Here is a 27,590-nt window from a genome sequence, read left to right on the forward strand (position 1 = left end):
TCATAATACTTGTGTTAAAAGATATATTCACATGTTCATTTTTGAGAGAAGAGATAAATTTAACCCTTCATTTTTGACAATGTTTTTCTTATTCAGCTATTAAAAATTAATTTTCTGAAACATGTCACTACTTGGTACCATGACTTTGCTCGTCATTTTTATGTGCTGTTATTAATCAGTCCTTTCGTCGCAGGTATGTTCATAATGGAGGACGACCGGTTTGGCAGCAGCTCCACTAGCACGTTCTTCCTCGACATCAGTGAGGACGCAGAGCCATCCTTTTTTGATCGGCCTGGACCTGTAAAGGATAAAAATTCATTCCCTTTCTTTGGGTCTAGCAAACTTGTGAAGAATCGTATCTTAAATTCCCTTACTTTGCCTAATAAAAAACATCGCAGTAGCAGTGATCCAAAAGGAGGGAAACTGTCATCTGAAAACAAGACAAGCAACAGGCGGATCAGAACTCTCACGGATCCTAGTGTTGACTTCATTCAGAGTGATGACTTTACACCCATATCCACAGTGCAGAAAACATTACAGTTAGAAACTTCATTTGTGGGGAATAGGCATATAGAAGACACTGGTAGTACTCCAAGTATTGGAGATAATGACTTAAAATTCACCAAGAGTCTTGGTACAGAGAATCACAGAGAAAACACAAGCCGAGAGAGATTACTTGTGGAAAGTTCAACAAGCTCGCATATGAAGATGCGTAGCCAAAGTTTCAATACAGACACTACAACAAGTGGCATAAGTTCAATGAGCTCAAGCCCCTCCCGAGAGACAGTAGGTGTGGATGCTACGACTGTGGACACAGACTGTGGAAGTATGAGTACTGTGGTAAGTACTAAAACTGTTAAGACGAGCCACTATTTAACGCCACAGTCTAACCATCTATCTCTCTCCAAGTCAAATTCAGTATCCCTGGTGCCTCCGGGTTCTTCTCATACACTTCCCAGAAGAGCACAGTCCCTTAAAGCACCCTCTATCGCTACAATTAAAAGTCTAGCAGATTGTAACTTCAGTTACACAAGTTCTAGAGATGCCTTTGGCTACGCTACACTGAAAAGGTTACAGCAACAAAGAATGCATCCATCTCTGTCTCATTCTGAAGCTTTGGCATCTCCAGCAAAAGATGTGCTATTTACTGATACCATCACCATGAAGGCCAACAGCTTCGAGTCCAGGTTAACACCAAGCAGGTGAGTAAACGCATTTAAAATGAACAGTAATGGTTGCATTGTAACAGACTTAAATGGAAAGCATTAGTTAGGTTTTCCCTCTACATAAAAGCCTCCAAACTGACCTATTACCATTGTTTACTATGGTAGGCTGTAAGCTCCTAGTTACCCGATATGATTTGAAATGGATTCTTGCAGCTGCGAGGGGGGAAAAGAAACTCATTTAGGCCCTGAAAGTAAACATACATGCTTTTCAAAGACAAACAAGTCACAAGCTTTTTTTTTTTTTTTATTCTCGCTTTTGCAAGGATCGATTTTAAAAAGAAGCATGTCGGGGGAATCAGGAGCTTAAGACCTACAATAACAAACAACTTTTTCAGGTAGGTCAATTTAAGGCTCCAAAAGTTGACCTCTTTTTTTTTAAATAACTGAAAATTTTAGGGAAATTATTTTCAGTTTTAAGTATTATCAGCTCAGAACCTAATTTACATAAAAAATTATTTGGCCTTTCAGGATTCAGCAATACCAATTTGCCTGTGCTCAAGAACATTTAGGGGATTTCTATGTCATATCTAAAGATTATATAGCAAGCTGGTCAAAGTAAAAAATTTAGGGGTACAGTGTTAAATTTGGTTATTGCAAAAATTTCTTTACCTATTTTTGTTGGGCCAAATACTTCTAAAACTTTTTTAGTTTCAGATTATTCAGTTACATTTATTTAGTATTTGTTAGATACTAAGAATAGTGCCTGGCATATATTAAGTAGTCAATAAAAGTTAGCTGTCATCATCATCATCGGTAATCATTTTTTAATGTAATCCATTTGGTTCTTATATAACCAAAATATTAATCACATTAAGAAGTTGTTATTAAGCAATTTTGTTTCAGTAATGCTAACGTATTTAGTAGATGGAGTTCCTGTTAGCAGATAATTATATCTCTTGTAGAATTTCATAAATTATACAGTAATGGATCATTTACCTGGAACACACTGGCTTTGGCAACCTCATCAATTCAGAACAGAGCCAGAAAACCTCTCAACAGCTCACCAGTATAAACGTAGGCAGTAAAAGTTCATGAATTTTATTCATAGGAGGTGCCTCTGACCTGCATTCAAAGTTTGTTAATATTTATTTCACCAGCTAGTATGTCTGGTTTTCAGGCCCATAGAAGCAGCAATTAGAAGTTTTTATTGAGGCACACTGTAACAGGAAAGGTCAGCTGATAAAATTGGTAGCAGAGGAGGAAAGTTTAATATTACCAGAAAGTATTTGAAAACTCAGAAAACCACAGTAGCCTGGTAGCATTCAGCCAGGGACAGTAAGGAACACAGCACCCCAAAATAAACAGTAGGAGCACTACCATCTTACAGCTCAGCAGTGACCCGAGTGCTGTTAACTCTGAACCATCTGATTAGGTTCATTGTATCTTATTGAAGCAGGCATTTCTATCCAAGTTGAATAAAAAAGCATAGATAAAAAGTGTAGTGCTTAAATATTCAAAAGAATAAACCAGAAAGACATTTATCCCAAGTTGCTTATTCTCTAACCACTCTGGGTTCTTAGGATCTTATTTCCTATAGTCTCTGTTAGAACAGGAGAAGAAGATTTGGAAATTTCCTAGAGTAAAATGCCAAATCATTGGCATTATAAAGAATGAATAGGTGAGAGAAAATATTTCTTGCGAGAGAAATAATAAAAACAAGAATAAGCAGTCAAGAGAAATAGGAACAGCTTATGCAAAGGCATGAAGGCTTAACAGAACTCATGTTCATCAAGTTTTTCATTTATACTTCAAACTGTATTGAGAATTTACTTTGTACCGGGTTCCATGGAGGAAAAAAATCGTGTTGGCATTAGTCTTCCTATTTGGTTAATTCAGAGACAATGAAAACAATGATGATAACTATAAATTTATTTTAAAATAATGGCTTGGAATCCAGGCTGAGAAGATTTTTCCTTTTTTCATTTTCTTAATAAAATTAGAAGAGTAGGCATACTGATACCTGTGGTATAATGGATAGCATGAATCCAGCAATCTTAAAAACATATCTCACTCAGGTTGTGCCTTGGAGCATAGTAGGAAAAACACTGAAGTAGGAATCCTTAATCCTGAGTTTTAGTCCTGACACTGAGTAAATGAACTTGGACAGAGTTCTACAAATCCTGCCATAATGTCTCTTATGCCTGGAATTCACTAGCTCTGCAGACCTCAGCAATCTAGAACAAAGCCAGGCAAACCTCTCAGCCAGTTGCTCACCGTCATAAATCTCTGTTAGTAGAAGTTCATGAATTTTTCTCTATTTGCACTTCATGTGCCTCCCTTACTGGAGACTGGACTAGATTGTATGTTTTGTTGTGTGTTTTTTTGTTGCTGTTGTTTTTGTTTCAGAGAGGGAGAGAGAGATAGAATCATCACTGATGAGGGAGAATCATTGATCAGTTGCTTCCTGCACGCCCCCCAATGGGAGTGCCCTTAACCAGAATCGAACCTGGGACACTTTAGTCCGCAGGCCACTGCTCTATCCACTGAGCCCAATCAGCTAGGGCTAGATCGTAAGTTTTGAGATTTTTAAATGTTGCTTTCTTTACAAAACATTTGTATGGAAACCTAATAATACGTGGAAAAGATTAAATGGAGCTACTCTGGTTGAACTAGAGATTGAAAAAACAAGTAATCCTTTTCTGCCCACTCCGGTAGACCTTGAGTTTTACGTAGTTAGAGAGGTATAACACTACACTTTAAAAACCACTCACCTATTTTTTGAAATACATAAATTTTAATTACGGGTGGTTTTTAGTTGGAGATTAGTACAAATTAAGAGTGGTTTTAGCTATGATAACTTTATTTTACTTATTAATTTTTTAAAACCTCACCTGAGGATATGTTTTTCATTGATTCCAGAGAGAAAGAGGACAGGAAGAGAGAGAGGAAAGAGAAACATTGATGTAAGAGAGAAACATGATGGGCTGCCTCCCATTTGTGCCCTGACCAAGGATCGAACCCCCATCTTGGGTATGTGCCTGGACGGGGGCATGGATGATGTTCCAACCAATTGAGCCCCACTGGCCAGGGCACTATGATGATTTTAATAGCTACTGTTTATGAAGCATTTATTTTGTGTGCTTTACATGTAATTCTTTGTTTTAATACCAGGCTACATTGTTACAGTTTATTTTTTTTAACATGTTTTTATTTATTTTTAGAGAGGGATAGAGAGATAGAAGCATCATTGATCGGCTGCCTCCTGCTCACTCCCTACTGGAGATTGAGCCCACAACCCAGGCATGTGCCCTGACCTCTTGGTTCATGGGTTGATGCTCAACCATGGAGCCACACTGGCCGGACTACATTATTACACTTTAAGTGACTTGGGTTTCCAAATATCAATATGCGTATACTGTGGAACCTTGAGTAGTTCCTTGTATATACAAAGCAGATCCCTAGTAAATATTTAAGCATGTCTATTGCGTGAATAAGGATATGTCTGAGAAAGGTGCCTATCAGTAGGCCATATTTGTTATGGAATCACTGGTAAGGAGTACATGGAGGAAATATTTCATATAAGGCTATCTTGTAGTTACAAATTATACCATTTTTGCTATTTTGTGTCTGACTTCTGTCTACATGAATCTTATGTTGATAAAGCATTGAAATAATTATTATTGAAAAAAAGGTAAGAAATTATTCTTATTTTCATAAAAATAATATTAGAATTATGCCTGGAGGACCATAACATTGTTTTTGGTAACAGTCAACATTACTGATAACCTTTTTTCTATCAGTTTATAACAGCTAAATATTTTCAAGTGTTTATATGTTCTCAGTAGATAAGATGGCCCTGTTTAGTATTTGACTAGCTATTAGCTACTTATTTTTTGTGAATATATGAAAATAAAATTTTCTTATGGTCAATATTATAAATCAACACTAATGCAAGTGATTTTTATGGTATTATAGGTTCATGAAAGCTTTAAGTTATGCTTCGTTAGATAAAGAAGATTTATTGAGTCCTATTAACCAAAATACCCTGCAGCGATCATCCTCAGTGAGGTCCATGGTGTCCAGTGCAACATACGGGAGCTCAGATGACTATATTGGTCTTGCTCTTCCTGTAGACATCAACGATATATTCCAGGTATCCTAAATCCTCTTGTTTTCTTATGAGTTGGTTTTCCTGCTTGCTAGAAATTATAGAGTGAATACTAATTTGGAGAAAATGATTTTTAAAGCAGTTTAAAGAAATTTTATGAAAATCATTTCACCTTTCTCACCTGTTACATATTCTTTTTTTGTTTGTTTTTAAAATCTTGTTCAATTTTTTATTAATAAATCTTTATTGTTCAGATTATTACAGTTCCTCTTTTTTCCCCACCAGAGCTCCCCTCCACCCAGTTCCCACCCCACTCTCTGCCCTTACCCCTCCCCCCCCCACTGTCCTCATCCATAGGTGTACGATTTTTGTCCAGTCTCTTCCCGCACCCCCCACACCCCTTTCCCTCCGAGAATTGTCAGTCCACTCCCTTTCTATACCCCTGATTCTATTATATTCACCAGTTTACTCTGTTCATCAGATTTTTTATTCACTTGATTTTTAGATTCACTTATTGATAGATATGTATTTGTTGTCACTTTGTTGTTCATAATTTTTATCTTTACCTTTTTCTTCTTCCCCTTCTTAAAGAATACCCTTCAGCATTTCATATAATACTGGTTTGGTGGTAATGAACTCCTTTAGCTTCTTCTTATCTGTGAAGCTCTTTATATGACCTTCAATTCTAAATGATAGCTTTGCTGGGTAGAGTAATCTTGGTTGTAGGTTCTTGCTATTCATCACTTTGAATATTTCTTGCCACTCCCTTCTGGCCTGCATGGTTTCTGTTGAGAAATCAGCTGATAGTCGTATGGGTAACTGTTTTTCTCTTGCTACTTTTAAGATTCTCTCTTTGTCTTTTGCCCTTGACATTTTAATTATGATTTGTGTTGGGGTGGTCCTCTTTGGATTCCTTTTGTTTGGGGTTCTCTGCACTTCCTGGACTTGTAAGTCTATTTCTTTCACCAGGTAGGGGAAGTTTTCTGTCATTATTTCTTCAAATAGATTTTCAATATCTTGCTCTCTCTCTTCTTCTGGCACCCCCATAATTTGGATATTGCTACGCTTAAAGTTATCCCAGAGGCTCCTTACACTATCTTCATATTTTTGGATTCTTTTTTCTTTTTGCTTTTCTGGTTGGGTGTTTTTTGCTTCTTCATATTTCAAATCTTTGACTTGATTTTTGGGGTCCTCTAGTCTGCTGTTGGATCTCTGTATATTATTCTTTATTTCAGTAAGTGTATGCTTAATTTCTAATTGGTCCTTTTTCATATCCTTGATGGTCTCACTAAACTTCTCAGAGACTTCTAGAAGATTCTTGAGTTACCTTATAATCGTGGTTTTGAACTCTATATCCAGTAGTTTGTTTTCCTCCATTTCTTTCGTTTGTGACATGTTTCTTTGTCTCCACATTTTGGCTGCTTCCCTGTGTTGGTAGAGTGGCTTTGTGTGCTAGGTATCCTATAGGGCCCAGTGGCTCAGCCTCCCTAATTACCTAAGGTGGACACTCTTGGTGCACCCCTTTGTGGGCTGTGTGCACAGTCTTGTGGTAGTTAAGTCTTGATTGCTGTTGGTATCACTGTGAGGAATTGACCACCAGGCCAGTTGGCTGTGAGGACCAGCTGTGTCTACAATGGGAGAACTGCTGTGCTGGAGATACCATTATGGAGCAGGACGTAATTCAGTGGAGCTTTGGTGCTCACTAAGTCTGCCCTTGGGTGTGTCGCTTATGGATGTGAAGAGTTGTACTCTGTTATGGTCTCACTCTGACAACTGGGTACACTGGCTCTTGGATCTCCAAGGAGGTGCAAAGTCAGCCACTGCCTGAGGCCACCCAGCATGAGCTACAGAGAGATCTGCAGATTCCTCCTCTTTGTTTGAGGTTTGGAAGTGCCCAGATGAGGCCCAGCTGTGAAGCAATGCAGGCTGCTGTCTAGGCCAGTGGTCAGCAAACTGTGGCTCGTGAGCCACATGCAGCTCTTTGGCCCCTTGAGTGTGGCTCTTCCTAAGCCTTAGGAGTACCCTAATTAAGTCAATAACAATGTACTTACCTATATAGTTTCAGTTTAAAAAATTTGGCTCTCAAAAGAAATTTCAATAGTTGTACTGTTGATATTTGGCTCTGTTGACTAATGAGTTTGGACCAATGGTCTAGGCCTTCTTTTGGAAGCTTTGGTGCTCTTTGACGAAGCTGCAGTTTGTTAGGTTTTAGATTGCAAAAGAACAGGCCATTCATATGCAAAAGCCTCTGCTCACTGCTTGGGTGGGGTTGTAAATTGGGAGGGGCGGGGCCTCAGGGAATCATCAAAGTGGAGCAAACCACAATGACTGCCAGTCAGCCCTGCCTGGGAGAGTTCCCTGGGTCTCTGTGTCCCGTGGCCCCATGCAGGAACAATGATCGCTGCAAGCACCTCTGCAAGATAGCCGCCCTTGCATTCTGGCCGGATGCCAGACAGTCCAGTTTCTCCCTGTATGAGTTTGGGTCCCCAGAACTGGAGTTCAGAGCAATTGGGAGCTTGTATCTCCCTCCCAATTGAAAAAGACAACAGCGTACCCAGTTGCTGGCCTGTTTCTGCGCGTGCCTCTGTAGCTCCACACTCCCGCACCTCTGCACCCCCTACCAGTTGCAATGTGCTTTTCTCTTTCCCTCTAGTTGTAGAATTGCCACTCAGCCAGCCTTTATGTGGTTCTGGATGATATCTGTTTTGTCTTTTAGTTGTAGTTTTGATGAGGTTGTGCGAGCAGCAAGTATAAGTGTGTACCTATGCCGCCATCTTCCAGAAGTACCTGTCACATATTCTTATTTAGTACCTCCAAGTCCCTAGAACACTACCTTCCCTTCTGATGCCTTAATGATAAATTGGCATCTTGTTCATTTTCTTTATCAGTATACTAGAGGCCCAATGCACAAAATTTGTGCGGGGGTTTGGGGGATGTCCCTCATCCCAGCCTGTGCCCTCTCGTAACTTGGGACTCCTTGCTCCTAACCACCTGCCTGCTTGCTCCTCACTGCTCACCTGCTCTCTCCTTACCACCTGGCTCACTGCTCCTTAGCGCTGCCATGGAGGTGGGAGAGGCTCCCGCCACCGCCACTGCACTCACCAGCCGTGAGCCTGACTTCTGGCTGAGCGGCGCTCCTGCTGTGAAAGCCCACTGACCACCAGGGGACAGCTCCTGCGTTGAGCGTCTGCCCCTTAATGGTCAGTGTGTGTCATAGTGACCGGTCGTTCTGGTCATCCCACCATAAGGGTCACTGGGCTTTTATATAATAGATTCTCTGTAGAAATTTAGTGAATTCCTAGCCTTCCCTTTTAGTCACATTTGACTTTATTCCTGTTAGCTTTTTAAAAATTGAGATAAAACTGACATGTAATATTTTGTAAGTATGAGGTGCACAATGTATTCCTTGTTTTTTAACCCTTGATCCTATTTTTCTCACACAGGACAGCACATGTTGTACCCAGTCATTTAAGGTGGCCTGAATCCCATGAGATACTCACAATCCCTAGCTGATAGATAGTCCTAAATAATTCACATTTGGCCAGTCCAGTGTGAGTCCATGGTTGAGCATCGAGCTTTGAACCAGGAGATCATGTTTCAATTCCCAGTCAGGGCACATGCCCAGGATGAGGCTTGATCCCCAGTAGAGGGCATCCAGGAGGCAGTAGATCAGTGATTCTCTCTGATCATTGATGTTTCTCTCTCCGTCTCTGAAAGCAGTAAAAATACTTTTAAAAAATACATACATTTGCTTAGATGTCTAAATACATTTTGGATAAATTCGAAAATAATTACTTTGCTGTCCATTTAAATCACCAAGACTAGACAAGGACTTTAAGAGTTATTTGTTATTTTTGTCAAGTTTTGGTAGTTTAAGTTTCTTCAGTAAACTTTTTGTTATAGGTTCATGTGCTATAGTAATTCCATTTAAAGTGCATTTCATTTGTTTTTGCTACTATTCATAAAGTGGACTTGTTTTTATAGCTGGACTTAACTGTGATTTATATCTGGTTTAGGTAAAGGATATTCCCTATTTTCAGACTAAAACCATACCTCCAATTGATGATCGAGGTGCAAGAGTGTTTGTTCATGAAGCAGGAGGTAATTCATGATTTTGTTCTCATGAGACTTCTCTTTGTATTTAAAAGAAAAAAAAAATTTAAGAAAATTTAAAAGGATGTTGTTTTTGGTAGGATGACTACAAATTCAGGTATACTTACTTTTGGATCATTTATACCAAAATAATTGAGGCCATTTAAAATTAAACCACATTTTTTTGTGTGTGTAATGGACATAAGAAAATGTTTTTCCAAGTAAGTACCCAGCCTCTAAGAAGACAAAAACTAGGTCAGTTATTTCTGTTTTTAAAAAAAGAATACATGAAAAATTTGTAACACTAATCCTCATAGGTCTAAGTAATAGCCATTTGGGCAAAGGATAGAGAGAGATAAAAATGTACTTATATATTGTATGATCTCTCTTTGTTATGGTCTGTCATATTTTAATAAATATATGCATATCAGCCATAGGTTTAAGGCTTTATCATTGTGATTATTGCTTTTAAAGAAGTACCACTTTAGACTCAGAATTATTACTTTGCTTTATGAAAATACTGAGGATAACTAAAACGATGTCTTCATTGTATAATCTGTTTTCCATTTTGTACCTAAGCCTCATATTAAAGTAATAGAAACATATCTGCTGGCTTTACATTAGTTTCCTAATTAAAGCAAATTATTCTTTTCCCAGTTTTGAGTGGTAAGAAGAGTTCTGGTTTTCTTCTCTAGCCTCCCTCCTGTAAACTTACATAGGTTAAGGCACTTGAAGGAAGGATCATTGATGCTGTCTTTACCAGTGTGTTTTGTTTACTTCTGCACAGGTCTTCCATCTGGCACTGGAGGTCTGGTAAAAAACTCCTTCCACTTGCTGAGGCAGCAGATGAGTCTTACGGAAATAATGAATTCAATCCATTCAGATGCTTCTTTGTTCTTAGAGAGCACAGAAGACACTGGGCTACAAGAGCATACAGATGATAACTGCCTGTATTGTGTCTGTGTTCAAATTCTGGGTTTTCAACCCAGTAACCAACTAAGTGCAATATGTAGTCATTCAGGTGAGTGATTACGTCCTTCTGGATGAATCCACCTGAATTTGAATCTGCTCCAGTCACACGTAGGTCATCCCCAGCCCTATCCAGCATCCCTCACACTGCATTCTCATGCCCTCAGCCTTAGTTCAGCCAGCACCTCCTTGTTGGAGTGGTGTTTCAGTCTCCAATTTTGGCCCCTTCTAGTTTACTTTTAAACTGTTCCTTGGGATTAATTTCTTGAAAGTTCTTCACTGTCTGTTCATGCCCAGCACACAAGACTCTTTGTGTGGCCTCACTAGTGTCTTTTTCACCATTCTCTTCTCTTACAGTTGACATACTCTTACTGACATAAAGTTTTGAACAAATTGTGGCCTTTTTCAGCGTTTTCCTGCTGTTTCTTCTTGTCCCTCTCTCTTACACACATGCAAGTTTGTATACAAGCACACTGTCTATTTAGTAAGTCTACCCCATCCTAAGTGTAAGGAGTATTTTATCTGAGCTAGATAATGACACTCCTTCCTCTCTACTCTCATAAGTTCTCATAGTTCAGTTATAGTAGTGATAAGCCGGGGAAGTATGGTTCTTACATTGGTAATTATTAAATGGGCGGGAAGGAAGTCATAGAACAATACACATAGTATAATCCCCCTTTACATCCAAAGAAGCAAGAAAGATTAATTTATATACAGACTTTTAACCATATTTTTCTGTGGAGAGTGATATTTAGTTTGGGGTTGTGAGGGATGGGAGAGGGATAGATAAGGTGCTTTCTATGCTATATATATCTTTATTTGAATTTTTAAATAAAATTGTATGTAGTGTATACTTCTTGAGAATTTAACAAATTTCATTATCTGAGTAGTCTACTTTGAAAATCTTCATTATGAAACATAATTGTTGGAAACTGGACAGAAATTACAAGGAAGCATCTCCTGTATGGTATACAATACAAGCACAGGAATTAAGCCATTGAGACACTTTAATTGAAATAACTGATCTTTCTCTTCAGACCTTCAAGACATTCCATATTCTGATTGGTGCGAGCAGACTCTCCATAATCCCTTAGAAGTGGTTCCCTCTAAGTTCTCAGGGATTTCTGGATGTAGTGACGGCGTGTCTCAAGAAGGCTCAGCCAGCAGCACCAAAAGCACAGAATTGCTGCTAGGTAAGTTGTTAGATTCAAATGCCAGCATTGTTAATAAATAAGTTTATTGTTGTTCCTAAATATTGTTAAAGTTGTCTCAGAACTATGACATCCATTTTAGTGAGGCCTGTTTAGCCAATTATTGCACTTAACTATATTAACATATATATGTACCTTCTTAGTTGTCTCCTTTCATTAGAAAGAATTTTGTTCCCAAATGATCAGAGTATGTGCAGTTTATCTCAGTTTTAAATCTTTTTTAAAAAAAATATTTCTTTATTATTTTCAGAGAGGAAGGGAGAAGGAGAGAGAGATAGAAACATCAATGATGAAAGAGAATGATTGATCAGCTGCCTCCTGCATGCCCCCTACTGGGGATCGAGCCCGCAACCCAGGCATGTGCCCTTGGCAGGAATTGAACCTGGGACCTTCAGTCCACAGGCTGACGCTCTATCCACTGAGCCAAGCTGGCCAGGGCCCAGTTTTAAATCTTTAGGTAAAGTTTAACAACAAATTCCATTTCTTATAACATTTTCTATTGTGATATAGATAAAATATTTTAATCTTCTTTTCAGGTGTTAAAACAATTCCAGATGATACACCAATGTGCCGTATACTCCTTCGCAAAGAAGTCCTAAGATTAGTCATTAACTTGAGTAGTTCAGTTTCAACTAAATGTCATGAAACTGGGCTTTTAACGTAAGTTAATACCGAGCCTGAGTATTCTTTGTTCTGCTTTTTATTGTGAAAAAGATACTTGAAATAACTTCAAAAGGTAGCTTATATCAGTAGTTCTCAGGATGGCATATCTGTGTGAGGCTAGATTTTCTTCATGTACTTCAACCAAATGACATGTGATAACAGACTGAAGCAGAAGCAGGTGTGTTAACCCAGCTGTCTTCTTTTAGCCAGACTTTAAAGAGATCAGTGGAAATGTGAAATAATACTACTCTTTCTTTTCTAGTTTTGGAAAGTCTAGTTATTTTTTTTATTAAAATGCTAGAGGCCCGGTGCATGAAATTCATGACGGGGGGTGGGGGGGGGCTTCCCTCAGCCCAGCCTGCACTCTCTCCAATCCGGGACTCCTTGGAGGTTGTCTGACTGCCGGTTTAGGCTTAAACCGGCAATCGGACATCCCTCTCACAATCCGGGACTGCTGGCTCCTAACCACTTGCCTCTGCTTGCCAGCTTGATCACCCCTAACTGCCACCCCTGCCGGCCTGGTTGCCCCTAACAGCCGCCCCCCCGCCAGCCTGGTCGCCTTCAACTGCCCCTCCTGCTGGCCTGGTTGCCCCTTCCGGCCTGGTTGCCCCACGTAGCCTGCTTTTCAGTCCTTTGGTCATCCTTCACTAACCCCCCTGCTAGCCTTGTCGCCCCATGCAGCCTGCTATTCATTCGTTACTGTTATTGTGACGGTGTCCTGGACAATTTGCATATTTCTTTATTAGTAGTATAGATATGTATTTATGTTAACATGTAATGGGTTTATTTCTTTAATGAATAAATATTTTGAAAGTTTCTTATTTTAATTTCTAACATGGTAATTATTTATGGCCATAACACAAAAAAATAAGTTTTGGGGGGTCTTTGGTAATTTTTAAGAAAGTAAGGGAATTCTGAGCCCAAAAAGTTTTTTTGTTTTTGTTTTTTTCCTCATCCCAGGCATGAAAAAAGCTGGCCTACTTAAAAATGATATTTTCTTGGGTTAATTTTCCTCTACTTTTCCTTCTTTTTCTCAATAAAAATTGCAGAATTTTTGTTTTTGTTTTTTAAATCACAGCAACAAGGTAAAAAACTATATATTCACCATTTTGGGTTTGTACGATTTAAAGCAATGGTCCTCAAAAGAGAAACACCTCAGCGTCTCCTTGGAGGCTTTAAACACAGTAGTAACGCAGATGCAGGGGCCCACTGCAGGCTGGCCTGGGCTCTAGAGTCATGGCCCTGAGCTGTGTACTGCCCGGTCCACCCCACCACTGATTCTCAGGTGCTGTCCTGTGAAAGCTACTGTTTAAAGGTTGAAAGATACAAACAGATAGCTCAGTCCAGGGCATCAATAACTTCAGTCTAACTTAAAAAAAACACAAACTTATTTCTATTTTAAAACATTAATTTTGAAAATATTTGAGTCATCCTAGACTGATAAATAAATTTTGCAATTTCTCATGCCAGTGAAAAAGAATATTTCTAACTTTTCAAGAAACATTTGGGTTTTGATTATTTTAAGAGATAACTCAAAACGTGAGTTTTCTAATTTAAGTGTGAAGTAGGAATATTTAATATTTTATATTCGTATACCATCACCCCAGATATGCCATCTAATCATTAGTATCTGGAGAAAGAATATTTAAACAGAGGTACTCTGGGGCAAAAGTAGCTGTTGTTATAGTTTTCTTCCATAGTCTTGCCTTTCATTACAGAATTAAGGAGAAGTATCCACAGACATTTGATGACATCTGCCTTTACTCGGAGGTTTCCCATTTGCTGGCACACTGCACGTTTAGACTTCAGTGTCGGAGATTCATACAAGAATTATTTCAAGATGTACAGTTTTTACAAGTAAGTAGAATTTGTACTGAAATTTATCTTTCAAAAATAATTCTGTGTTTAAAAGAGAGATATCTGTTGATATACTAGAAAGTCATTAAATTGGACCACTTCTTCCCTAGATGCATGAAGAAGCAGAGGCTGTGTTGGCAGTACCACCAAAGCAACCTGTAGTTGATCCATCGGCAGAGTCCTGACCTCGTGTTTAGGATGTATGTAGGCAGATGCTATTCACACATTCACATTGTGCAGTTCGTCAACGCCGCTGATAACGCCGCGGACGGGGCAGCAGGGACAGGAGCGCCTTCTGTGCACTGTGCCAACAGTTTGGGTGCAGGAACAGTGGAACTGCCGACTTCCCTAAGCAAACATCTTCCTCTCTCCCCTGGAGCCCCTTTGGGGGTTCACTGTTCATTACCACAGTTTTAAAAGTTTTAGTTACCATTGTATGCAAGAGCCAAGCACTGAATACCTACATAGGTTTTCTATTTTCTCATTTTACGTGCATAACAACAGTGGAACAATAATAGGATACACAGAGGCACCCTTCACACAGTTATTTCTGAACCCTTTTTTTAGGGCAAATAAAAACATGCCTTGTTTGTTAACTAATTTATGGAAACCAGGAGTCAGTGTCTCCGAGACGTCATCCATCAGCACAATGGTTTGTGCTGTAACTGCTGGTATGAGGGAACTTTCCCTAGTGTCTGTAACACTACGTCAGAGCTTTGTAACCTCAAAGCGAAAGAAGAGCCTCAACGACCCGGGACTTATAAGTTATTTTTATGTTATTAGATTTTCATAAAGTTTTTTATTTGTTTTCCTTCTCTGCAGTTTTGTTCCAAGGTGTTGTTATTATAGGCTATTTGAACCGATTTAAGGTTTTTCACTACAGTTCCTGATTAAAATCAGAAAATCATTTTACAGTTCAGCTTTTTCCCACTTCTAGAGTGCATATGTATGTGTTCAGTGGACTGCCGTTTTCATCCTCCTCCCATATTACCATTTTAAACAGGAACTTGAATAAGCACTATTAATGCAGACCTAAAGCAAAAGAAAGCATTAAATGATACTTTAAGGAAAAGTTAAGTTTGCCTACAATTTACTACACATTCCATGGGAAAAGAAAAGCCATATTTCCTTTTAAAAATTATTAATGACACTGTTATTATGATTAAAAATTGTAGTGAAAAGCCTTAAGTACCAAATTTTAAAGCAGCAGTAATTTAATGTTTATATCAGTGCTCTTGTTTTGCACAAACTAAATGCAGTGATTGGTTAGTTTATGAGTACAGTAATTGCCTTGGTCACAGTTGTGAAATTAAGTTGACGGGGCAAGGTTTTGTTTATTTATGTGTTTAATTTGTATATGTCTAACAGAAATTAAACCTATATGCAAATTTGTATATAAAAATAGCATGGCCAATCATTAGAATGCTTGTAAATGAAAGGATCATTTTTTAAGGTCTATATATAAATAGAAAAAAATTCCAGCTGGACTAATTAGGACCCTTTTTTAATCATTTGTGTGTGCCATTTTTACAGTCACACATCAGCTTTGACATCATCCTAACACACTGATTCATGTTTTCCAGGTCACAGATCCTCTTTACAATGGGCTCGTTCTCTGAGATCTCTGTAAAGAACCCTGTGAACCAGAAAGCAGAACTCACAGAAATACCTTTTTTTTTTTTTTAATTAACTGGCACTGAAAGTTCCCATTGGGACGAAACATTTCATCTTACTTTATAACACCTCTGACTGCACTTCATGAACTGTTCTCATGTGCACTGTGTAGCAAGTGACATGCTACGAAGCAGACAAGGGCTGGACTGCTGCTTCTGTTAAAAAGTGGTTCTTTAGACTTCCTCTCAAATCCAATTGAAGACAAAACATACTTTTTTATACTTTAACTTATCCTTAACCCAAATGTTCATTTAAATGTTGACAATAATTTGCCTGTCACCTTGGTCTTTGGTCTTGGGGGATTAAACTGCTTTCCAGAGAACCAAATGTTAGAGATACTAGACCAGATAGTGGTTAAAAACTCCAAAGGCAGTAACATAGTCATCTTATTCACAATGGGATTAACCTATTTTAGACATTCATTTTAAACACTACCTCAGTTAATATTAATAGAGAGTATAAAATCTGTGGTTTTACCCCTCAGAAGGTAACAGTAATTCTTTTTTGTCACACACATCATCCCCATCCCGGGGCCCCACCTCACTCGTCCATCCTGAAATGAAGTCTCATTACTGTTTGTCTGAACTGTTTTGTTTGTGTTTTTATAATTACTTTGAAAGACTTGTATGTATGCATCCTAATATTTGCCTATAGCACTTAGTTTGGGGAGACACTCAGAGCTTTTTGGTTATCAGTAATTTAAGGAACAAATGTACTTAAGTGTATATGTTTCACTGACAGGTCGAATATGTTCTTTTTGAGTACTTGTTTGTATAAAAGTAGACATTAATGATGAAAAATGCTCACATGCAGTGCCAAGTGATCGAGCACCTTAGGGGTTTAAAAATAATAAATTATAGCAGAACAGGTTAGGAATGGGGTCAGTGGTAATAGAAGTAATTGAGAAAATCATCTATAAATGATAGATATTACCAGACTAAAAAATACCAAAATAATGTCAGTACTATAGGTTTTCAAGATTTTAGGATTAATCTTAGTTCATATAAATCTGTACTATTGGTAATTACTGATAGTTTGGAGGAATTTGGCCAGTTGTGCTGATTGTAAACTGTGAATTTCTAATAGTAAAGTATTTTTAATTGAAATTTTTTTCAAGAACAGATTTTAGCTTCACATACTAAATACTGATAAAATTAAAAATTAGTATTCGTAATTAAATATGATCTAAAATTTCTTACATTTTTATTTCCTATTTATGCTTAGGTAGATTTGAGGGGAAAAGTTTCTTCTCCCTAATAAAAAAATTTTTTAATGAAGATTGGTAGCATTTGGACATCCTGTAAGACAGTGACATTAAAAAAAGGCTCTTTGGAGGTGGGTATATACATTACTATACTAGTTACTCTAATATATGTGCAAGTCCTTTTAAAATGGTGTCTTTAATAGTTTTCAGCTCTTTTATCTGGAGCTTGGAACAATTAAAGCTGAGTTTTTCAGGGCATATTACAATGGCAAAGTGCTCAACAATGGGGTGTCCATGCGTATTTAGATTTGTCTACTGCTGTTTATATACAGATTTTCATTCCATTCAGAGGATGCGTTTTATCCCACATTAAGCACAGATGATTAAGCAATAAACACCAAATTGTCATCCAAATTATAACTGCAATTATTTTTGCATGGTAAGAGGGAGGTGCTGATTTTGTGTGAGATGAGCTTTGTAAACTACCTTGGAAAAGAGTCCTTTGGAAGTAAGGTTTTTCCCTTTGTCCTGTGCTTCCAGTTTTATCTCAGATTCACAACCTATTAAACCATAGGGAAAAGAAAAGGTAGAGTTCATTGCCAGAGTTTTACCAGAACTGTTGGAATAAAAGAACATTTCAGCTTTTCCAAAATGTAAGTTGGGAAAGGTCTCCCTTGTCTGCCAGTCAGGAAATACATGATTACCAGTAGTCCTTCAGTGAGAGTTTCGTAATGAAAGCATGCCCGTGAATCAACAGCAGTGTTTCTCAAAGGACATGGAAATCTGAACCCTTTCTAGGAGCACTATTGTTTTCTTTCAGTCCCAGGTGCCCAGGGTAGTTTTCATTCATAGTAGGTTTGTCTGACCAACACAGAATGCGGATTCCCCCCTTTGGAGTGTGTTTGTAATGTAGGTGGATGGCTATGCCACAGCATGCGTGAATTGCACATTTTGTTTGATTTTTTAAATAAAATATTTAATTTGAGAAATATAATTTATGCCAAAAAGTATACCTTGTAATTTTGCCACTAAAAAGGTTGATTTAGCACAAAATGCAAAGTTTTGGGGCAGAGGTGGGGGGAGATAAAAATGTTTCATAGATAGTAGTTGGAAATGTTCCAGTACTGGCCTGTCAGAAACCCTGATGCTGCATTGTAAAACAAATGGTGTAAATTAGTTTTGAAAAGTGGTAAGGGATTGTGAAAAAAAATCTCAGATTAATGCTCCCTGGCCACATGACTTTCTTTTTTTAATTTAGTAATACGCTGCTACATATTTGGAGGTTCTGGTGTTTGTAGGTCACTGAACAGACATTGAAATTTGATTTATATTGTATAACTGTAACATAGAAAGAAAAAGTATTTATATATTTTCCGTAAGAATATTTCATTGAGTTGTGTATAATTTAAATAAGGTTTGTCCCTAAATGGTTTTTCTCACCTTGATTTTTTTTGTGTGTGGTTTTCTTGTTTTTGTATAATGTGTACAGTTTATGTCAAGGGCATTAAAAGCCTCCTGAAGCATAATCTTATCAAAGGGATACATTCTTAATAAAATGTACTTAAAATTCTTAAACTTGTGTTGTTCTGTTTGAAATTTTAAAACAATCAGTGTTGATTTGAAGTATGTACCACTGAGGCTGATATATATGCTTCCCAGTAAAAGGGACTTTTAAGCAACACAGATAACCTAGTTCAATGACACATTCCTGGCTTGTTCAAAATGTCTTCAAATATCTGCACTCTCTTAATCATTATTCATAATATAATCAAACCTATCTTTACAGTTTTACCCTCAAATCATTATCAAGGGTCTCGAAAAAATGGATCAATCTTCTGAACAGTTCTGAAGTTTTTGAGGAATTGACGTACAATAAAAATTATAGGATGATGACTTCTGTGGGAGGCGGTTGATTTCTCAGGCAGAAACTCGCCTGAGCAGACAGGGTAACATACGGCCACCTAGTGGGGGAAGAATACACCACGGGAAATTAGCAAGCCTGGAGATTAAAATTCGCTGTCAAAGCTGTGGTCTATTGCAGCTGATTAAGTGTTGTAAAATGTCTCACTTTTAGAAATAGATTTATTTTGGATATTTTGGTCTTGAAGCACATTTCTGTGTATTGTTTTTCATTGCCTTTCACGGTATGTGTCGTTAAATAGTAGGCCCCCAAATAAAAAAATACAGTGAATCATCCTACAGCTGATCTTTGGAAAATGTGGTAATATAGCTGAACTTGAGGAACTTTGTTTCATTTTTTAAAACTCCGATATGTAAAAATATTCAAACAAGTGCTGTCTTAGTCCTTGCGGGCTGCTGGGGCTGCTGTCACAAAGCACCACATGCTGGGCCTTCACAGCAGGAGCTGCTTTCTCACAGGCATGGGCCGGCAGCCAGGCCAGGGCCAGCACGGCCAGGCCAGGCCAGGCGAGGGTTCGCAGCGCCCGGACTCCTGTGTCCTCGCGTGGCGAAGGGGCTAGGGAGCTCCCTGCGCTGAGAGCATCAGTCTGACTCTCGGAGGCTCCGGCCTCGTGACCTGATCGTCTCCGAAGGCCCCAGCTACCAACACCATCATCTGGGGGTTAGAATTTCAACATACACATTTTGGGGGGACAGTCAGACTATAACAACTACTTTTGATCTCAAAAAAAGAAACCGAAGTATACTGAAGCTTTATTTCTTTGAGGCTTATAGAGACGAAGACAATTGCATTTGCTGAGTCCATTAAATTGAACATACTACTTGGTCACCATGCTGTAAAAATTTAACCGATTCTCAAGGCGTTTTATCTTTAAAGTTCTTTATGCAAAATACTTAATGTTTTCTAAATTCTTTGAAATGAAGACCAGCTTATCTTTCTGCAGAGCTCTTAGGACAAACAGATGTCTAATTCAACTAGACCTTAATAAACACATTCAGGGAGAGCCAGTTTCGCTTGAAGTCATGGGAGTGGGGTGTTAGAATGTCACCAGACTTCCGTAGCTGCTGTGCGACAAGGTCCCTGCCCCAGCCTGAATCGTCAGGGTACCCTGCCCATATAGTATTGAAACTGAAGGTTTGAAATACTAATTTACTTGGTGGTTATGAACATGGGAGAGGAATGTTTATAGCCAAAACTATAGTTACAGTGAAACTGTAAGCAAACGGTTATTATTAGTCTAGCATTTCCTACTGGTGTTTTGTTATGGTTCAGAAAGTTGCCTTCATTTGACTTAGGCCAGTGAGTCTCAAAGCTGAGTGTGCATCCGAATGAATGCCTGGTGGACAGAGACGCCAGGCCTCATGCCAGAGATCCTGACGGGGAGGGTTAGAGCGGCATCCGGGCACACCAGCTCCTGGGGTGATTTATGAGCTATGCTGATGGTTAGGTTTCTATTTCATGGAGGTAGAGAAAGCGTGAACAGTGGTGAAACACTTTAATTAGAGCTTGTTACAACAAAAACGACTTCCAGGGCATGCATTATTTTTTAAAGAAACTATAAAAGAGTGTTTACAAGTCAGTCATCACTGCCACTGACATCTCTGTGGGCTTTTACAATTGCATCGTGACAAAGGAACACGAGGGTGAATGACAACACTGAACCCAAGGTCCTCTCAGAATTACTAACCAAGATACTCGTTGGTACTGTGTTAGGAAAAGGCTTAGATACATGCGGGCACAGTGTTGAAGAGCCCGAACAGAAGCCCTGGTGTGTGCAGGTACATGGAGGCCGGCTGACGGCCACCTGGCTTTAGGTGGGTCCTTTCCTCCCTCTCTCCGTGGGGTTGAGCGTGGAGTGCGGGGCGTGGGGTACCAGAGGCAGAGGCAGTGCCGTCTTCATTAGGCAAACGGCACCCCCAGGTGTGCTTGTTTAGAAACGTGATCGATCAACATTGCGGCTGCCGTGACGGGCAGGAGGCAGAGGGAGGAGCTGCGTGCACGGAGCATCTGCTGCGCTGCTTCGCATCCACAGGTTAAAGGAGATGAGGCTGCTGAGCCAGAAGCGAGTTCCCTCCAGGTGGCCTCTACGAGCTCTGCCCAAACGGGTCCCACAGCGTGGCTTCACTCACTAATGCAGACATATAGATGAGGGGGAGGGGGTACTTGGCCCTGACCACCTGCTGCACAGTCCAAAGGATGCCAAATGAACACAGGCCACGTACCTGGCAGTTCTTGAAAGAAAAGAGGAACCATGGAAAGTAAACAAAACTACTCAATGCTGCGCTTTCCTCTCTCTGAGGTAGTCATCAACAATTCCGGTGGCCGACCGGCGTCCACCAAGTGGGAGCGCTGTTGTCCTGACACTGGGAGTCCCTGGCCAGTCCCTCTGACGGTGGCGAGTGAGAGAGGACAGGGTGGGGGTCTTCCCGACGCGTGCACTGTCTCACCTGTTAGACAAGGCCTGCGCCCCCAGGAGTTTTTACTGCGCCAATGCACTGCCAGTTCTTGTCACTGCGAGACAAGTCCAACCTGTGTCGGTCTCAGACATCTGTGACATTTTCATGAAATGCACCTAGAATAAGTAAACACTGACAACGTAGGCTCTAGAAACGAAATGCCGACGGCCTTTTCAATTAAAGGCTTCAATCTGGTTCCTTTACCCTTAAATTAGGAAACGTGGGGGTGGAACTTAATGGAAACCTTTCTCGTTAAAGGCTGAATTCCAGGACCGTAGCCGCCCTGCCCGGGACTGCAAGGATGGGGTCTGCCCCTGCGAGGGGGGCCAGGGAGGCTGTTACAAGGCGAGCCTGGGACACGCAGCCACCAGGTAAGCAGGGTCCCCGCTCCCACAACGCGGGCGTTTGCACAGCGAGCCTGCTGCGAGGGAGGGAGGTCAGTTTCATGGCTTCTGAACTTGGAAACCTAGCGCGATGGCAGTGGTCTTGTCTGACGCAGACCTGCCCACCGTGACAGCTCACCGGGCTGCACAGGGGGCCTGGCGATGGGGTGGGGCTGGCCGTGCCTCTCGGTGTCTCTGTAACGGCGTGAAGGTGTGAAAGGGACGTATGCTTAGCCGCGGTGTTCGCCTGGATCCAAAAGGCTCATGGAGGAGAGACTGCTCTTCTCATTCGGGGAAGGGGAGGCAAGACCCGGGGGGACGGCCATTTGCATTCTGTACTCGGAACGGGGTGCTAGCTCCAGGGGACTTGTTGGGGGACTGTCCTTGGGCCCAGATGGGGGTGAGGCCACCTGGGACACGTAATTCAGAGTGGTCTCTCCGGCTGGGGTTTCCCCCGGGGAGTTCATGTAGCTCGGCTCTAGGGACGTCAGCAAATTCCCAGGTGCAGTCAGCAGGCCCCCCAGCCCTGGGGGGGCTCTGTGGGGTGCTGGGACGGGGCCACAGGACCCAGCGTCAGGGGCTGCCTGATTGTAGGTCAAGTTCTCAAAGCAGATGCCAGGGCCCGGGCCTGCGGAGCTCTTCTCCGTGGGCAGGAGGTAAATGTAGTCGTGCTTAGTGCGGTCCGTTTCTGCCAGCGACTTCCTGGCGCCTGGGAACTGGGCCTTAATCCCCTCGGGCTTGTTCACCACCTCCAGCTTGTCGGGGATGCAGTCATGGGCACTCATGATTGTCAGGTGGGCGTTCTCCTGGCACGGAAACAGAAACAGGCAAATGTGACGCGGGCCTAAGTCTGTGGGAGGCGCGTGGAGCTGCCGCTTTTCTCGGTCCCTCCTGGTCAGTGTTAACTGGAGGTTAGCAGGGTGTCCCCCTCCCACTGCCCTGGGAGACGGGGACCTGGCTCGCTCTGTCTGTCTTCCTAGGAAGTCCACGGAGGTGCGATTGCTACAGCCCAGCCGGGGCTGGAGTTTCATAGGTCTAGGGTTTCCATACAATTCCCCAGCATTTACCTTGGGTTTTAGTAAGGACAGGACGCTGCTCTTATACGGGTCTGGAATGTCAGGATAACACGTCTCCTTCATCCTAGAAAAGCAGTGAAAATGAGACTGAATCTTGCTTCAATGTGTTGGAATAGTTATGAATGAGAACTCTGAAGTCAGATTCCTGGGTTGTAACCTTGCTCTGTGGCTCACTAACTGTGACCTTGGGTCAGCTGCTTAACCCTCGTGTACCTTTAATTTCCTCATCAGTTCCATGGAGACAATGACGGTTCTCAGGTGGGGCAGTGAGATTGAGTGAGTTGTTATATGTCAGCACTTAAATCAAGCATGTCAAACTCAAAGGTTAACACGAGCCAAATAAACAAGGTTTAAGTGTATATGGGCTGCAAAAAAGCAAAAGCTTCATAGAAACGTAGGTTTATTTCGATAGAGACATGCTGAATACAAAGGGCTGAAATAGATGTTAACATTAAATTATAGAACATTTTAATAAAAATTAATATTTTTTTCTTGAACATTAACTTACCAGACACTGAATAACTGCACAAATTAATAAGCGTAACGCAAATAAACCTATGTTTCTTGTTCTCCGAAAGCTAAATATTTATGTTGTGCACACCAAGTCAGTCTAAGACTAATGACATGGCAATTGGCTGCTAAAATATTTGCTGCTGGTATTAGTAGAGAGAAATGGGGCAACTGTGGTAAGGCACGAAAGGGAAATGAATGCAACACGATTATAGGAATCAGTCATTAGCGAATGTTGTAGTTTGTTATTAATAACTAGTGGTGCATGGATTCATACACATTGAAAGGAAATTAAATAGAAGAAATATTTTAATATTGCTATTTGCCCTTTCTCTATAATAGAAGTGTCAGAGATGAAAGAAAATTAGTCAAATGTATGTGGAGAGCGGCCACAGTGTTTGGACAGGTTCAAGCCTCGGACTAATGAGAGGGCACAGTCCTCTCGTGGCCACGTGCAAGTCCCAGCTTGGAGGGCAAAGCCTTCCCAGCACAATTATAGCCAACAGCTATCGTTGTAAGCTTGAACCTATGGTCCAAACACGTGGCCCCACGTGCCTGAGTGATGGGGGCTTGATAGAGTTCAGGTGCATGTAATTGAGTAGATTCAAAATCCATGAGAACATTGTAACCATGCCCTTACTTTGCCCCGTGGAATCTGGCTATAAAATAAAGAGACAGCTTATAGACCGTGGCACTGTCTCTCTCCATCAGAGGGGGCAGCGTCCCACCCAGACCCAGCTTTCTTCTCTTGTCTGTCTTTTCTAAATCTTTCACCACCCCCACTCAGGTTCACCCTTGGCCATGCTGGTGCGGCAAATGTATATGAAAATAATATATAAATTGACTAATAAACAACATGATATAACAACAACAAAGACATGATATAAAAACAACAAAAACATGATATAAAAACAACATTGATAAAAACATTGACTGATAAATTGATTAAACTTATTCTGATATCTCCCTGTATACCACATTGAGTAAATACACTTTCAGAGTGCTTGACTAATTTCCCTTGTGATTAAGTATTTACAGCTTTAACGTCACACGCTCTTCGAACTTAAGAGAAAGCAACATATAACTGACCATGTCTGAAAGCAGGTTCAGGTAGGAATATTCCTACTCTGTCTAGAGCAGCGGCTGCCAGCTGGTGGTCTGTGGACCACTGGTGGTCAGTGAGATCGGAAAGGTTGGCGACTGCGGGTTTAAGGAAGCCTTTGGAGCAGCTGTCGCCAACCAGTTGTCCGCGGACCACTGGTGGTCACGGTGTCCGAAAGGTTGGTGACCAATGGTCTAGAGTTTGTCCTCATGATTTATTAATAGTCATTGCAAATGCTGGCATCACTGGAAACTGTCTTGGAATTAATTTAAATGGAAGGCCATGTCAGACAGGGACAGTTGTGCCAATAGTTGGTCTTCGGACATATTCTGTCAACGACACCGCTTTCTTTCAGCTTCAGAATGTCAACAAAAACAACCAAATTCACGATCGACAAGGACAGATCAAAAGACACGTGTGCAATTGGTGTCAGCAAGAGCTTTATATGTATCGTGCATATGTGAGTCAACGTTTATTTTTAAACTGCCAGTGCAGTCATATGTACCGGCCGGTCGGTTGGACAGTTGGATGAACGGACAGTCGGTCACTTAGCCTTTTATATATATAGATTATGTATAATAGGATATTATAAAAATTAAGTTACGAAATTTTTATTAAAATGTTTCTTACATAACGTTATATTGGCTGGGCCACAAAAATATTTGTTGTGGGCCGTATGTGGCCCGTGGGCCATGAGTTTGACATGCTTGACTTAGAACATGGCCAACTGTACAGTGAGTGACGTACAAACATTAGCTGTTGTTATTGAACAAGTCTTTCATCTTTTTAAATGATTATGGTTTCCTTTATATATTGACCCCAAAAGCAAAATGTTGAACATTTTTTCAACTTTCCTCGTAGCCTCCTCTGCCCTTTTCCTTTCCAGCCTATTCCTCATATTATTGGTGTGATTTCTGTTTATCAGACTTCTTTCCAGAGTTTTCCCTGACTCTCTTCCTAGATAAACCCCCTCACACACGTACCACTGACTCTTCACATAGCACAGGACCGTGAGGAGCAGGAGGAGGAAAACCATGGGGAGGATGATGCGGATCAGTGCAGGGGCTGGAAGAGAAAGAAGGCGATATTTTAAATGAGCACCTTTCCCTCCTCAAAGGAAGAAAAATAAGTTTTAGGTTGAGAGAAACTTTATGTGTTTATTATTTCTCAAAAGTCTACATGTGTAAGAGTCAATAAGGGATCTGCCTGCCTGGGGTGGGGGCGGCAGATGGGGGCGGCGGGTGGACAGACAACCATCCAGCCAGCACAGGGCACACTTGCCCTGACACTTGTGATCAGACCTGATATCTCCTCTGATACATGGGCCATCGCTCCCAGTTCTCTACCCCCACCCCTCACCCGTGTGAGATTCTACTCTGCCCTCTGGCCCAAGTGTCATGGCGGATGGCGTGTCCTTCTGTGCCCCGGCACTTGGGGCGCAGCCATGGGCCTGGGTTTGCCAATGGGATGGTAGGAGTTCGTGTCGATGCACTTGCTCACAGTTTTGCTTGCCCTCTGTGCGCCTGATATGTGCCAGGAGGAGACTGTGCCCCGGATCGCCGCTGCCCCTTCCGCCTGAGCCCCAGGGAAGCTGTGTGAAACACACCTGAGCCCGCCTGGCCCAGCAGGCCGTGAGCATAAAGAGATTTTGGTTTCTGTACGCCACTGAGATTTTGAGGTTCGCTTCCCGATTTGGCCTTGCTGAGGGCCATGAGAGACGCGTGCGGTTGGACAAGAAGTATTTGTCCCCAAACCTGGGGTTTGCACCCCTTCTAGTTAGTCTCTGATGTAGTGAATGTTTTAACTGGATAATGACTCCACTGCTATTTCTCTGACAAGTCAACCCAACTGGAGCTTCATTTCCTTGGTGCCCCTCTTCCTGTTCCCACTGTGTGCCAGCCACCCATTAGGAATTCCGCTGGCTGCCGCACCCTCTCTGACAAATGCTAAGTGCACAGGGAGGGTCTGGAGGCTGACGGCCATTCACATGGAGTGGATTCTGTCCCTCCATGTGCTCCCTGCCCTCCCCAGGCCCCGGCCCCACCACGTGCTGTCCCGGAAGGAACGGGTTGGATTGGGGAGGGATGGGGAGGGGAGTGCTAGAGTTTTGTAAGGGAGGACAGGCCTGGGAAGATGCCCAGCCGGTGCTACAAGGCTGCTCAGCTCCGGAGAAAAGGACCCAGATGGTGAGAGGGTGGCAGGAACCTGGACAACTGGCCAAAAGGAACCCTGACACCAGGGAGAGGGAAAGAGACTCTGTCCTGACACCACTAAAAGCACCTTGCTCTCCAGATCAGCCCCTTTGGCGACTACAGCTGGCTCAAAATCGGGTTAAATGACGGACTTTTTAAATGGAACTGAGAGCAAGCCTGGGGACCTGACCATAGAAGTGTCCAAACCTCAGACTGGTTTGCTAAACTTTTCACTGGATGAATTTCCACACACTGAACACACCCCGGTGACCAGTGCCCCAGTCAAGAAAAGGAACGTTACCAGCTCCCAGAAGGCTCCCTGGCGTCCCCACGCAGCCACCTCCCGCCCAGGGGAACCACTGCCTTGTCTTCAGCAGCACAACCCATGTGCCTCTGTGCTCTGCGTGGAATCAGACAGAAGGGGCGGGCCTGCGCTTTGTCACTCAGCAGGGCGTCTGTGCCAGTCTTGTGACGGCAGAATGGCACTCTTGTCACTGCAGTTCGGCAGCAACTGATTTGCTTTCTAAGAATAATCGGTATAATAACTAGAGTCCCAGCGAAGGCTAAGGAGGCTTAGCACAAAGAGGGGAGATGAATGAAAGCAGAAAATACACTTGAGATAGAGAGAATTATATGTATTATATATGTGTGTGTGTATACACACACCTCTACCAGCCAAGTAAATACCAAAGATAGAAGAAAAATAGCCTGAAAATAAATTAGAAATTAACTCCAAATGGCAAGAGGGCTCGAATATTGTGCCTCACTGACTGAAATCTGTATCTGACTTAGAGACGTGGGCCATGGTCCCGTGATCTGCCTTGGACACATGGGTCGTGTTCCGTGATCTTAGAGATGTGGGCCATGTTCCCGTGATCTGCCTTAGGCACATGGGCATCTTCCATGATCTGACTTAGAGACGTGGGCCGTGTTCCTGTGACCTGCCTTGGACACATGGGCCATGTTCCGTAGGCGGCAGTGAGTGCCCCGTGCTGCCCCTGCAGTC

At 41.5% G+C, this 27,590-nt stretch overlaps 2 protein-coding genes across 8 annotated transcripts in view; one reads left to right on the forward strand and one right to left on the reverse strand.

The window, feature by feature from the left end:
* RICTOR (RPTOR independent companion of MTOR complex 2) overlaps positions 1-18,519 on the forward strand; it is a 97,929-nt gene extending 79,410 nt beyond the window's left edge. For 4 of the 6 annotated variants that reach the window (XM_070411800.1, XM_070411803.1, XM_070411802.1 and 1 more), the window contains 9 exons: positions 194-1,202; positions 1,490-1,561; positions 5,142-5,319; positions 9,291-9,375; positions 10,154-10,387; positions 11,373-11,528; positions 12,083-12,206; positions 13,928-14,066; positions 14,177-18,519. In XM_070411800.1, coding sequence (XP_070267901.1) covers positions 194-1,202; positions 1,490-1,561; positions 5,142-5,319; positions 9,291-9,375; positions 10,154-10,387; positions 11,373-11,528; positions 12,083-12,206; positions 13,928-14,066; positions 14,177-14,251 — 2,072 coding nt within the window. In that variant the 3' untranslated portion in view covers positions 14,252-18,519. Of the gene's footprint in view, positions 1-193; positions 1,203-1,489; positions 1,562-5,141; positions 5,320-9,290; positions 9,376-10,153; positions 10,388-11,372; positions 11,529-12,082; positions 12,207-13,927; positions 14,067-14,176 lie in introns of those variants that run through there. The other 2 variants (XM_070411801.1, XM_070411805.1) reach the window with 2 other exon arrangements.
* Positions 18,520-20,343: 1,824 nt separating this feature from the next.
* OSMR (oncostatin M receptor) overlaps positions 20,344-27,590 on the reverse strand; it is a 44,931-nt gene continuing 37,684 nt past the window's right edge. For both annotated transcript variants that reach the window (XM_070411799.1, XM_070411797.1), the window contains exons 16-18: positions 25,376-25,457; positions 22,772-22,844; positions 20,344-22,510 (exon numbers count right to left, since the gene is read on the reverse strand). In XM_070411799.1, the coding sequence (XP_070267900.1) occupies positions 21,935-22,510; positions 22,772-22,844; positions 25,376-25,457 (731 nt within the window). In that variant the 3' untranslated portion in view covers positions 20,344-21,934. The remainder of the gene's footprint in view (positions 22,511-22,771; positions 22,845-25,375; positions 25,458-27,590) is intronic.

This window comes from Myotis yumanensis, unplaced genomic scaffold (genome assembly GCF_028538775.1).
Source record: "Myotis yumanensis isolate MYYU_CA2020_CCGP unplaced genomic scaffold, mMyoYum1.0.hap1 SCAF_4, whole genome shotgun sequence".
In the NCBI taxonomy this organism is placed as follows: domain Eukaryota; kingdom Metazoa; phylum Chordata; class Mammalia; order Chiroptera; family Vespertilionidae; genus Myotis; species Myotis yumanensis.